This window comes from Gasterosteus aculeatus, chromosome 17 (genome assembly GCF_964276395.1).
Source record: "Gasterosteus aculeatus chromosome 17, fGasAcu3.hap1.1, whole genome shotgun sequence".
Classification (NCBI taxonomy): Eukaryota; Metazoa; Chordata; class Actinopteri; order Perciformes; family Gasterosteidae; genus Gasterosteus; species Gasterosteus aculeatus.
Window position 1 is genome coordinate 21561094 of NC_135705.1, and position 14089 is coordinate 21575182.

At 47.6% G+C, this 14089-nt stretch overlaps 1 protein-coding gene across 1 annotated transcript; it reads right to left on the bottom strand.

Annotated features, from left to right (window-relative positions):
* Window positions 1-1498: 1498 nt before the first annotated feature.
* Window positions 1499-12664, bottom strand: ccdc120b (coiled-coil domain containing 120b). The gene is made up of 10 exons (XM_040204449.2): window positions 12288-12664; window positions 6676-6770; window positions 5890-6020; window positions 5319-5420; window positions 5107-5227; window positions 4908-4967; window positions 4137-4290; window positions 3934-4035; window positions 2637-3677; window positions 1499-1970 (listed from the first exon to the last, which is right to left on the bottom strand). Exons 2-10 carry the CDS (start codon window positions 6722-6724, stop codon window positions 1871-1873), a joined length of 1860 nt encoding a protein of 619 aa, XP_040060383.1. The 5' UTR covers window positions 6725-6770; window positions 12288-12664; the 3' UTR covers window positions 1499-1870.
* Window positions 12665-14089: the final 1425 nt, after the last annotated feature.

The following is a 14089-nucleotide window of genomic DNA, read 5'->3' on the forward strand; positions in this document are numbered from 1 at the left end:
AATATAGTTGGAATGAACAAGCTTTAGAGCTAAATTCCTACCAAACCTTTTCAACTTACAGAGTTATATTATATGAAAAATACATAGGACCCCCAGTGCACAGCAGTTTGGTCTTTGATTTGAGTTTAACCAGCAGGACGAAGCTCTCTGAAGCTGGATACTGACAGGATGTGAACACATCGGACAGCGCGAGGAACCACAGAACATTCCACAAACGTAAAGAGTTACATTCAAATGAGTCTGAAGATGATGGCCACAGTCAAATAAATGGGGGAACAAAACTTTAAAATGTTCTATCTACACAAAAACATTTATTGTCAGCTTCCTTAAGGATTTCATGTATTATTCTGATTTTTACGATACTATTAAGACTGATTTCTTATGATACATTATGACAGTTAGCTACTTTGAAAAAAAAAAAAAACATTTTTTCTTTCTTTTCTGAGACAACAGCAAAACCAAGCACATGAAATGCCTTGAAATCATTACAAATACAAAAATCAGCCTCATTAACAAATTTACTGGTCTGAGACCTGCTCACACCGTCATTCACTTTACAACCAACTAAATAGTGCTCGCTTGGGTAGTGGAAATAGTGGGGAGGTTATTTTGATTAAATACTAGTTTAAAAATGGCATTGTTAGTACAGGAATAAAACTCATCAGTACATCCCACTATATACAGACTCACTCCCAGATGGCCCTTCAGTAGTAATGTTGACAAAACTTACTCCCTTGTTTCTTTCCCCAAATGATGAACCCCGTCTACTGCCCGTGATCATTTCAAAGGGAATTAAGGCATAAGCTGTTCATAAAGTGCTCCATACGACACTCAATCCTCTACAACTAAATGCTTTTATGTGAGTAACTTATTGTCATACAGTCATGGCTACTGCCTCACAGTAGGTTTCAGGTTTGGTCGAATTCTTCTCTCAAGGTCAGCACAGAGAAAGCTACATTTACTGGCCAGCACTAAGCTGAATCTAGAAAAATTACAATACATGACATCATTCCAAATAACATCATTTCGTAACATTTGTGAACTGTTTTCAGATTTTTGATTAGACTAAGCTCACAAAGGATTAATGCTAGTATTTCAGATTATTAGAAAGCACTTTAAAGGTTTCTAACCAACATTTAGTTTTGTCATTAAAACATGTAGGCACTCCTGTCTGCTACACACACACACACACACACACACACACACACACACACACACACACACACACACACACACACACACACACTACAGTCCCCTCTCGTTTATCAAGCAGGAAAATTACAAATGGCTGAGAAATTAACGGCAAATGAAGGCTGACTTATGTTTTAACTTTACGAACACACATTCACTGGCACGTTTTAATACTTTTCAAATGATGTGAGCTCACTTCTGTATCACAAGATCAATAAATTAATATAGTTGTTCTTTATATCTCAGAAGATACAAAATAGTAATTTAGAGTTGTATATATTCTGTAAAAAAGTATATCTTGGGAGACTTTTCAGGATTATCAGGAAGGAATTTACTGCTTGGGTTCAACCAGAAATATTGATACATTGAGTACAGCATGAACATATCGTTATCAGATGAGTCGACTCCAGTGGGCCTCCACATGAGGCCGCTGGCTCACTTCATACTCTGTTGTACAGCTACAGTTTGTCTTGTTTCCAGTCTCTTTCTGCTGAGGTTGCTGTGTTTTGCTTTGCTGTTGAGGTCACATTATACAACTCGTCTGTGTGCTGTGTGTGACTATGTGAGTGTGAGTGAATGTGTGTGTCTGTGAGGCTACACTGCTTCTGCTCAAGTCATGTAGAGTGTGTGTGTGTGTGTGTGTGTGTGTGTGTGTGTGTGTGTGTGTGTGTGTGCTGCTTCAGACTAGGGTGCCTGGGTCTGCACTGGGTTCCTTTGGGGTCACATCTTGCATCTCTGGGTGAGGAGGAGTGTCCTGATAGAGAGAGAACTCCATTGACCTGTTGAGGAGACAAATCAATACAGCGCTCCGTAACCAATAGGCAGAAAGTGGAGGTTAAAACAGCTGTGAGAAAACATTTCATGATATGAAACTGCAAATCATAGTCGTGTGACATTAAGGAGAGGGGAGATCCCTGTTATAATCAAAGATGCTCATTAATGCAGGTGCACAGTCTATCTGTTGAGTCATCAAAGTTTTGTGTATACATGTGACTGCTGTTTCTCAAGGGACAGATGGAGGCACTTCAAGGACGTCCGAGTGCCTGGACGCTGGCTGAGAATGCTGACCATTCAAAAACAGCAACACAAGCAAAAAATAAAACAAGCACAGTTATAAAGGTCACAGGAAGATAGATGGGATGGCTCAGGATGAAGTACGAATAATAGCCCCCTCCTCTGCTGAGGGAATGGAATGCTATTGAGAAAGATGTTTCCGCAAATGAATAGTGAGGGACTGGATTTGCAAACAAACATGTTGGTATTTTAAGTCTAATAAAATGCCCTCTGACAAAACATTTTAGTAAAAGCTTCTTCTGTTGTTGGAGCAATGCAATTTTAAACAACAAAGCAAGTTACTATCAGGGAAGAAGTTGGGAGTTCACAACACTGATAATAGACTCACAGCTGTAGAAGAGACAAGGCAATAAGAGGAACAAAATACCCACCTTCCATGCAGCGGGTGACCGTGGAAGCTGGCTGACTGGGGCATCTGAGACTTTTGGAGGTTGGCCGGTTCCCCTTGAACTGACTGCGCCTGGTGCACCAGCGGGTGGGGGTGTGAGAGGCGCGAGATCCCCGCCTCGTGGCCCTTCGGGGAGGCAGAAGGATAGCCGAGGGCGTTCCTCAGGTACCAGTCCCTCAATCCCTCCAGAGCCAAGGCTTTATGCAAGCTGCGCGTCGAGTCTTCTGGGGTCGGGAGAGAGAACGGTGGGGGTCTGCGGCTGAAGGAGGGGCCAGACAGCTCAGTCTGGTAGGGATGCAGGTTGGGGATGGAGGAGGTGGTGGTGGTGCCAGAGGCAGGGAGGGGAGAGTCGTATGCTGACAGCAGGATGGCATCCTGGGGATGTTGCTGCAGCGGAATAAAGGGTCCACACGATTTGGTTCGGGTGACTTTGACCCTGCGCAGCTCCGCTTGGGACCCTCGGAGGACCATGGGGCTATAAGGAGGTGCGGCGCTGGGGAGGTTCACCTGGGAATGGGAGAAGCCGTTGGCATGGGGGGGCACCACCGCGGTGGAGGAGCGAGGAGAGGACATGTCGTGCCAGACCCTGCCTGCGGATTGGTACAGGTGCTGCTGCACTTGCATCCTCTGCTGTTTGCCCCAGATGTAGTCCATCAACACCTCATTGTAGCCTCCGCCGGCCCCTCGGTCGCCCATGGACAGACGCATTTTGGCCTGGTCCACGGAGCCGTCAGCATGTCTTTCGGGACTGCCCAGATGAATGTGTCGCAGCTTGCCATCAGTCAACGTCTCCGAGCTCTTGTACGGCCCTCCTCTGGGGGGCATCCCGTTTCTGGGAGCCGGGTCGTCGGGGAGGCTCGATCTATCCAGCAGGGCCTCGGAGCTGTTGCTGCGCCTGGCCCGGGAGCTGTACGGGCAGCCTCGGCGGTCAGAGGAAGTCCCCTCCTGGGCCAGCGGAATCATATAGGGCACATCCAGGCTGCCCGACCACTGCTTTAACCCACCACCACCCGACGCTTCCGGCCTAAAGCATTAGAGCACAACAAGCTCGCGTGAGGACGGGACTTCTAGCAACTATGAATAAAGAAAGGTAAACTGCATTTCACCCCAAATCACTTAAGGGAGGACACAATTAAAGACCAGGGGATGAGCTCGAGCCCCTTGGTGGTAGCTGAATATGACACTAATCGCTGGTACAAGCCTGACTCTGAGTCTCCACCCGTACAGTGATCACAGCGGGAGGCTGCATTGCACAGAAGCAGCGCCGGGTCACAAATTACCTGACGTGGACGCTGATTGGCGCGGTTCGGGCCAGCAGAGGAGTAGCTGGAACACTTCTGCCTTCAACGTTGGATGCACTTCTAGGTAAGGAGTGAGCCGGGCTGTGGGGAGCGACACAAGAGGACGTGTATGTATTTGGCATTTGTCGGCCACTAATGAACACAATGGTGATTAACAACACATGGACTGCAGCTCTACATACCTGACAGAGCTGGTGACAGAGTTGCGGCGTGTCCTCATCTCGTAGTAGATGTCGACCGGTGACAGCTTCCTGCTGACCCTGTGGTCAGGGCTGCCCACCGTGAGCCGCGGATGAGACAAAGAGCGCTGGTCAGCCGCCACACTGGGAGACGACTCTTTAATAGAGAAATTAGCGTTTAATGGAGACGGAGAGGCGACATGACAAACACAACAAGTGTGCTGTTTGGCTTTTACAAGGCAAACGTGGTGTTCATATTGCCTGCATTTCCATTTCAAGTGCAAATGAGTCTTAAGCCTAGTTTATGCTTCTGCGTTTTCAGAGAGTCACAAGGACACGCAGACGCAAGAGTCCCTTGCGTGTCCCTTGCGTGTCCCTTGCGTGTCCCTTGCGTGTCTTTTCACACCTCCTTGCGGGCGTCGACCCATTTTTCTAGACTAGCGTCTAAAGCGACGCAGCCTCCTGCAGCACCAGGCTGTGATTGGTCTGCTGACTACGTCCTTTACGGAGTCTCACATCTCCGTTTTCACAGCACAATACGGCCGTTATTAAAAGGAAGAACGTTTACGAGAGAACGGATCAGATTGAAGAGCTTTTGTGGGAAGAAATGCGTAAATATGGGCGCTTGTACAAGCCGTCATTGGCGGACTATAAGGACGCCGGATGGCCTCTGATTCATGGAGGGAGATCTCCACAAACGAGGGGAACAAAGTCGTGGAGGAAAATACGGGACAAATGTGACGTTCTTTGCCCGTCTGTATCCAGTCGACTCACCGTTGTCATGGGATGTTGAATCGGACATGGAGCTCGTACTCTCTGACATGATGGTGTCCTCTGGAAGACAACAAACCATACAGGTTTACATGCATGTTAAGCTGTTTGCTTGCTGCGTGACTGTGAATGACAATGCGGTTTTGTTTTACATCAAACACGTAACACGTCTCTAAAGCGGGTGTGTGTTTGGAGACTGTACCCGTGTGACACCCCCGGTGAACGGTCCTCTTGCTATTTGGGATGTTTCGGTCAGATTCCGAATGTCGGTACAGAGCCCCGGTGAAGATGGCCTTCATCTGCTTTCTTTGGGCCGCCTCATCCTTCAGCCGGGCAGAAAGCCGCGTTACACCCCGAGTACACAACGGTTGAGATGCCGCGTAAACACAACTGATATTCAAGGTGTTGACTTACCTCCGCCTTGGTGTTGGGCGGCAGGCCAGCTCTGCGCTGCACCGGTGGGGGTTTCTCTCCCGTCTCCAGGGGGAAAGCATGTGGCAACTTCCCAGTCAGCTCCTGCAGAGGACATTTATTAGCCCCCACCAAAATCCATCTCCTCACTGGCCTGCGAGGCCTAAAGTGTTAGCCATAAAACACACCACTTAACAGATTAGTTTAGAACTCTCAATAAAACCCACCCCTCAGACAATTGACTGCACTGAAATAGGAGAAAGAATGTTGTCATCATTTTAAGCACACGGAAACGGACTGAGCCGCTATACGTCCAGCTGAAAACAAGGGGATGTTTCAAACAGCTGTTACTACATTAAGACAGCGTCCCTGGAGCAAATATGAATATACAACCCATTTGTATAGGAGAGGAAATCACTGGTTGCTATTTGCGTCAACATTTTTAGAACATATTATATAATCTGTAATATGCTGCAGTCTCTTTGGCAAAAGCACAGTAATCAGAACAAGCATTAAACTGCAGTCATCGAACCCTTGTGGGTGCCGTGCGGACAGAGAACGGACAGCGACTCACTGCTTCCTGCAAACAGACTTGCTTGAGCTCTCCCACCCTGGAGTTGAGGAGAGCCTCCAGGACCTGCTTCCTCTCCTGCAGAGCTGCAACCCTCTCAGCCTGCGGCTTGCCGTCCTGGCAGCCGCCAACATCTATGCCGCACGAGATGAAACGCATTTTTAGGAGCAACTCATCTAAGTTTAAGGCGGGCAATATTCTATTATTATTAGAGTTCAAAGTTCCCACAGAAAACAGCCGCACCAACCCCAGTACAGTATTGTCAGGGTATCCAAAGGCTGGTATGCCTCTTTCCTCTGCGTCAGGGGCCTCATTGTTGTCCCGAAACTATTAAAAACTCAACAATGAGCCACGCCATCCTACCGGGTCACATGTTCCTTGTACAAGGAAAGTGGGATTTATTTTGAGCCAGTCCTGCTGTACAACCAGGTGGCTGGTTGACGGGAGCCACAGATGGTGGTGGAGTCAGAAGGTTTATCGGCGGACTAACACATTAGTCACATGTTAGTTTTTGTGTTTTGGGGGGGATTTGCTGACACTGTTATTAATAACATTTAGTAATAATTGTTTTGGATTCTACGGGTTCCCCAATAACTGCTGTTTTAAGTGTCTGGTTTCTAACAATGTCCACTGACCTTCCCACAGAGTCCTTCTGAGATTATGTGACAGCTGTGGAGGCGGCACGTGAACAAAATGGCTTTTGTTTTTTCAGCTGGAAGTTTCCTTCTCTGTGAGAAGCCATTCCAGGCTTGTTCAGTGTTAACTCTGGGAGAAGGCATTAGTACTCACCAGGAGCCCCCAAACCCATGGAGGTGATCACATGTCCTTTGACCTCCATGTGTTGTGGTTCTGGGAACTTTACAACTCGCGCCTCTGGTCCTCACCTGTTGAAAAAGCAACAGAGACTCAAACTTGTGTTCAAAGCTTGGATTTTCTGTCTCTCTCTCTAATCTCGTGGTATCAGCCATGTGTTTGCTTTAAGTCCACAGTCAGGGAGTCAGCAGCAGATAAGCATGGAACGCTGCAGCAGGTAACACCAGGCTGCGTGAGAGCGACGCATGGACCTCTCTTCGGGTGTCTAAAGCCGGATCCTTGAAAATGTAAAAACAATTACAAATTAAATACCTTTTACACCTGACTTTTTTTTTCTGGGACTGTAAAATATACGTAAATCTTCAGAATCAGAAGCCATTTATTGCAACATATGTTACACATAGAGGAATTTGTCTCTTACAGGAAAAATGAGCATTTACAACAAGAGCTTCAATAAAAGTCGTTTAGGTTTAATAATATGGCTCTTATAGAATGTCAAACAATCACCCGGTTTCACTGAACATTTATAGAATATAAAGAGATCAATTAAAGTCCATCCATAACTTGCATCTTAAGGTAATTAAGTAATACTCTAAAAGTAGCTCTCTGATGCAATTAGCGACCAATTAATTAGCAACGAGAGGGAAATGAGACAGGATAAGTAACATGAATAATGTATGGCCAGAAACCTACCCTGTGTTTTCTGTCTCACTAACCCTACAAAAGAGAGGACGACACCAGGAGAGGGACGCAACCTTCAGCAACGGTTCTTGCTGTCATAAATATCAACGTCCACATGAAATTCCTTTTGCGTGGAATTGTGTTCCCTGTATTTCACAGCCGTTACACATGGAGCGTATGGAACAGGTCTACTGAGAGGGAATGTGTTGCCTTACATTGAATAAGACCCTGTGAAGACAAAAACCTCAGACATAAGAAATACCGCCTTCACTCGACTGCAGCGAGCGCGCCATGTTTTTATGTGCACTTTTCTCCACATAATGGAGGTTCATTACGAACAAAGCCTCTGCCCTGATGCCCAATAGAGACCTCACATCCAAAAATAGCTATAGCTTTTTCTGCCAAAAGCCTCTCACTCACCAGCGCTCACAAATCGCTGCCATAAACAAGCGCCTTGGCAGTCGAGTAAATCACAAAACGACTCCATTGAACTCTCAAATCTAGGAGGAAGGCCTCCAGTGCTGAAGCAGGAATGAGCCGTCCTCTGCCAGCATTTACATCTTTTCCAAGGAAACGTTGATCCATCACTTAGGCGGCTGTCTTAAAGCTCTGCTCGCAAGTGACCAGGCTCGTTGCTTATCAGGGGTCAGTAAGACATAGTCTTTAGTTTCCCTTGTTTCCCTCATTCAAACAAACCACTTGTTTGCATTGGCTCCCGTCCTGGAACTGAACCAGTGGCTGCTGTTTGCTCCGGTATACGTGTGAAAACCCCCGGGATGCTTGACCTCTGACATACAAGTAGGGGCCTTTCACAGGAACAAATGGCAGAGTTACGGCTGCCGCGCACATGTAGGCTCATCACGAGAGTCCTATTAAAGGAAACCGGGTCAATCACATTTAAAGTCAATCTAATATACAGAGAAGGACCTTCTCCCGGGAATGTACCCGACAGAGTGGTGTATGTTCGGCGTTGGACATCAAGGCCGAGCAGCAGACTGACCGGGGGGGTCAGGAGGAGACGAAGGGCTTTGTCCACAGAGCAAAATGTTAGCTTGGAAGCTCGGTGCTGTTCTTTTCGCTCACTAAAATGTGTCTCTCAAATAAAAAACAATGACTTCAGTGTTCCGGGCTCCGTGGTGTTTCATTTCTGACACGATACAATCATTTAAATCTTTACAAAGTAGCTTTTGAAGAGGGTTCATTTTATCTACACACTCTCTCGGGTTTTGTTGCTACTTGGTCTGGTGTGACCAGGAGCTAATGTGGCCCAACGTTCGCAGGTAAATAAGTCAGACTCTACTTCTCTACGGGACAAAAAGCGTCTGGGTCCAGCAGCGATTCATCACAGTCAACACAGCCCGACTGCTGCTCAAAAACAGCGTTAAGCCCGTCTCAGTCTGTCCTCTCAGCTATCGTTACACAAAGTGTTACATCTCACTCTTACTTTAGTGTAACTGAAGATGTATGCAGTTTGCGAGAGCTTTTTGCTATTTCTGTGAAAAAGATCAATTGGCAGCTGTTGCTTTCTATTTGGCCTAAACAGGAAATGAATGTTCCAAGCCAGCAGCAATAGTTATAAAAGCTGTACTGAAATCCAAAAGAGTCCCACAGAGAAACAACGGGATAATATAGGCCACCATTTATGATTACCTTAAAAGAGAAAACACACCAATGCAGCGAGTGCTCAGCGGCAGACAAACATCAGAGCGCTCACAGGGGCCCACAGCGACGCTCAAAGACGTACCTGAAGGTATCACTCCAACCAGTACTGAGAATGAAGAATAACACACCTGAGAGGCTCAGTGCGCTGACTCGTTGAAGTCAAGCGCTTTACTGCGTGAACATCTGGCCTACAGATGTGTGCAGAGGTACAGTAAGCTAGAGGTACAAAAAAGCAACGCGGGGCGGCATCGCATTCCATAGAGGAGGAGAACGAGAGGGCGAGCGTCAAGGGGAGCGGCATCGAAGGACGCATCGGAGGGGAAGTGAGTCCGGTAGATATGCAGGCGAGACGATGCATGTGTGCGTGGTGGATGGGGGGGCAGATAGCACTGTGGGAGCCATGCTGATTAAAACATGAGCAGAGCGATGAGAGCGAGCCACCCCTGTGCGCCGCACATCACACGAATGCAAATCAGCGAGGAGTTTAATATGCAGGTCCGAACATTTAGGCCCTGGAAGGTACGGGTCCAGAGCCTCCCACGCCCGGCACCGCTCTCCCTTCAGATCAGAAGTGCTACATACTAGATCACAACAAAGCTGAGCTTAATTCCTACAAGCAACTGTTTTATAAGCGGTTTACTCATCCCTCTTAAAGAGATGCTCTCTCTCTCGTCAGCTTTTATCTGGCCCAAGTGTGCCAGAGACCGGCTGCTGCTGTCAACAGCATTTAAATAACTGATATATTCATGACAGTACTGCACAGTGGATGCAACAGCCTCACATCTGTTGCAGCGGCAGGGGGAGGGGAGCAGCTGAAGCAACGGACAGGTGAGGTTGTGAGGCCCTCGTGGCTGCTGTTGGCTCAGCTGCTGCTGCCGCCCGGTGACCGGAGCAGGGTTACAACAATGCGGACGAGGAGCCCAAAAATAAAAAATAAACTGGGCCAATGGCGTCGCAATGTGTGTCACTTTGAAACTTCCGCACAAGAAATGGCGAGCCCGGGACAACACTTCTGAACCTGGCTTTGACTGATTTTAACATCCAAAAATGAGTTTGGGTTGTGACTTGTAATGATTAGGAAAATGAATTGAATTGAAATGTTGACATCCAAATGATTTTAACCTCAGCAAATAGGAGGAGTACGATACAGGTTTCTGCTGAGGGTGACCCCCATCCCCTGCCCCCAATATGATCTCTTCTCGCGCTCTATGTATCTATGAAATACTGATTTATGACACGCTGGCCGGCCATCTTAGCTCCGACTGACCAATCCTCGCCGTCTCTCCTCCGCGGCCTTGCCGCTCACCTCTGCACGTTTGACAACAAAGCGATCCACCTGGATTCTGCTAAGCTGAGTGTGTGTGTGTGGGGGGGGGGGGGGGGGGGGGTAATAAAGAAAGGAATGCGGAGCTAACGTCCGAAGGGATTATTACTATTTCCCTTTGCATGGCAACACCTGAAGGGATTTCTGTACGTATTCCAATGTTGTTTTTCGTTTACACTGTGGCTGTAATCCGCCATGTTCGGTGTACGAGGGAGTCCAAGGCTGCTTATGACGTGCAGCCACAGCCTTACATCCATTACTACAGCCTGATCGGATTCTTTTTTTTGGTGTGTTCTTTTCGAAAGAAGAAATGTGAGTGAGTTCTCTCTCTAATCCACTAAATGAGAGCACTGGTTCTCTTTTCCAACATCAGATAAGGTCTGGGGTTTGAATCCCTAAGCACCAAAGCGCTTTGGAAGAGGCCAAAAGCGCATGTTTATTTTAAATACATGCAAATGGGGGAGTAAGAAGGCTCTGTATGCAGAGCAGGGGGCGAGTGTGTGAATTTTCACACCCTAAATCTGCATGCTTGCTGCATGCACGACTGAGCCAGACGCTCAATTGGTGTCAGTCCGTGTCTTGGGCATCATAAAAGGACCCGTGTCACCTTGGCGTGACTAAATGGGGAAATAAATGGGTTTGCACCAAACTGGGACAAAGTCAATGGTTTTTGACTGAATAGCAACACCCAACAGGAGCATGAGAACCACAGGAAGTGCTTGATTAAATAGTGGGGTGGCTGTGGCTCAGTGAGTAGAGCCAAGTTGTCCCTAACCCTCAGGGCTGGTAGTTTGAATACCTGGATCAATTATCCACGCATCCATGAATGAGACACTCAAGGGACCAGTTGTTTTACATTGCTCCTCATGCACAGGGATTAATGCAGGGGGGGAATTCAGCGCATGTACCTGCAGCTGAAAAGTTTCAAGTGAAGTGGATTGACACTATAGAGCTAGGGGAGAAAACTAACCCACATGTGCCATTATCCCCCCTGAATATGCGGACACCACCGTCCCGCCATGAATGATTGCCTATGTGACACCAACCCCCCCCCCCTTACAGTGGGGCAATCGCGAATACACATCAACCCAAACAACAGGAAAACGATCAGCAGCAAAGTGGGAAAACATCTTCTGAAAACAGAGAGGTGTTTCCCGGGTACACCAAGGGAGGGGGGGGGGGGGGGGTAACCGGGAATCACCCTGAAGGCACCAACCAACCCCTCACCCCCACACACCACCCATTTGATGTTTTTTTTAGGATCCAGACCGACATCCTTGTTAATAACGGGGCTGAAGGCTGCTGCATGGGGACGAGAACAGTGATCAATAAGACTATTAGAGCTCCACCACGATGCAGTAACAGGGACAAGTTGTATGTAGAGAAGCATGACACCGATTGTTAGTCCTTCCATGCTGCCCATTGGAAATTCACGCAGATTCCGCCGTTGCGGTCTCGGTATTTCCTGGCTATTTTTTTAGTGAACGGTGCGAAACAAACAATATGTCCCGGTGCCGTTTCCGGGCGACGGATCAAAGACACACACACGAGATTGTAATTCAAACTGTCCATCCTGGCATCCAATGCACACGTACAAAAACAGAAAACGCATGTAGAGCATGTGTGGCCCCCCCATTAGAGCCCCGGCTTCTGACGCTGCAGCCATCGTGCACAGATCTGCATAGACGCAGACGGCTGATAACAATATCGCAGGTGTGTCACTGACGGACAGGGTGACAACACATGCACGCGCGTCCCATTTGCAATAAGAAAAAAAACATAGTAAATAACGTCTTGTAATCTCCTATATAGGCCGAGCTATTGTCTCTCTTGACAGATATTGTAGGTCTGCGCTGACTTGGCTGTTCATACAATACGCCCAGGCAGGATGAGAAGGACGTGTTCGTCCTCTTCTTCTTACCAGAGAGCATGACCGATGTCTTCGGAGGTCTCCATGGTCCTCTGTAGCAAAAGCAAGCCGAGAAAAATCATCCCTGCGCGTGACCACGGGACCAAATCCCTTCCCCCGGGGAGAGCGCTTCAATGAATTAAACGTCCGCTACTTTCGCGTTATACGAGGCGGGGGTGGGCACGGTGGGGCGGGAGGGGGGACGTCGTCCATGGTTGCTCCGTATCCCAGTTGTAATTCAGCAGCGGCTTCGCGTCCTCCGCCGTGTCGGAGCGCTGCGCATCTCCGAGGAGAGAAGGAGAGAAGGAGAGGAGAGAAGGAGAGGAGAAGCCTTCCTTTCTGCACCGGATGACAAACCCTCCTCTTTCACACGGCGCTGCTGTCACGGCAACGAAGCCCCGCCCACATGTCCCTCATCCAGCTGTTGCATAGGCACGCGTACATTGACGTGGAATAATAAAAGGGGGCGGGGCCCTTTCTCATTCAATTCAATGAGAAAGTGTGTCCAAACCTTTGACTGTACATTTATTCATTATAATTTGCTTTAGTTGAGAAGAAGCCGCTTTAAATGACCTGAACTGGTTCTCAGGGCGCTAGAGGAGCCTTAACTTCTTATTATTGATTAATTCATTAATGAAAGACATTAATGGTCCACAGATCGAAGTCTCGTGAGCAGGCATTTAGCTGTCGTTCCTACTAAAACAATGCCTAATAACAAAACCAATAACTCAAGCAATGAGCGAACCTCTGACGCTGTGAAATATGATCACACCTACAGCCAACAAACAGGGCTGTCCGATCACATCCGTTTGCTATACAGGCTTTGATTTAAGGTCCCAGTAGCAACAGCTTTTTAAAGAATTCTTTAGCCAAACAGAAAAGACATCTGATATGTGAGAAGAGGGCATATTATGGCAGCAAATCACTGTCAAAATTCGAGAGCGCAAATCAGGTTGATGCGCGCGCGTAAATCCAACATCCGCGAGCAAATCTCCGTCTCGCGCGAGCAAAAGTTTATCTCGCGCGAGATTTTTGCTCGCTCGCGAAACGTGAACTTCCTCGCATTGCTCTTAATGTGCCGGTAATGATGGTAAATGATGGTTGTAGCTGGTTGTCATCTACGGTCCACTACGATTACCGAAGGGGGGCGTTTGTTTTTTGACAACGTTTTATCTCATAATTTCGACTTTGTATCCCCTTTCTTTAGTGCGGAAATGGGCTTCTATAGTTGTATGAATTGTGCCTATAGTTAGGGCTGGCTCAGGTTAGTCCGGACCAGCCCTTAGTTAAGCTGCTACAGGCTTAGACTGCCGGGGGACTTCTTAGGACACGCCGAGCTCCTCTCTCACGCTCTCCTTCTACCATAATCCACGTTTTATTAATGCACATCACTAATTCAGCTTCTTTCTGGGAGTTTTTTTGTGCTTTCTCCGCTAGCAGGTCCCCATAGATCGTGGTTCCTTCTGGACCCTGGTCCTAACACCTGCCGTGGCCATGCTGACGCCTGCTGCTGCCATCATCATCATCATCATTATTATTTTAGATATTAATCATATTACCGTACTCGTAAACCAACATTACCCTCTCCTAAAGTCTCTGTGCTCTCCCTCCCCACAGGCTTCTGTGGATGGTGGTTCTATGTGATGGTGGTTCTACCTGATGGTGGTTCTATCTGATGGTGGTCCCTGCAGTGGTCCTGCTGTGCGTCTGGTTTACTACTCACAGTTACTTGAATCATTCCTGTCATATAGTCTCATGTATTATACATTGTTCATTCTGTACACATGGCATCCATTGTAGTCTGTCATCAGGAG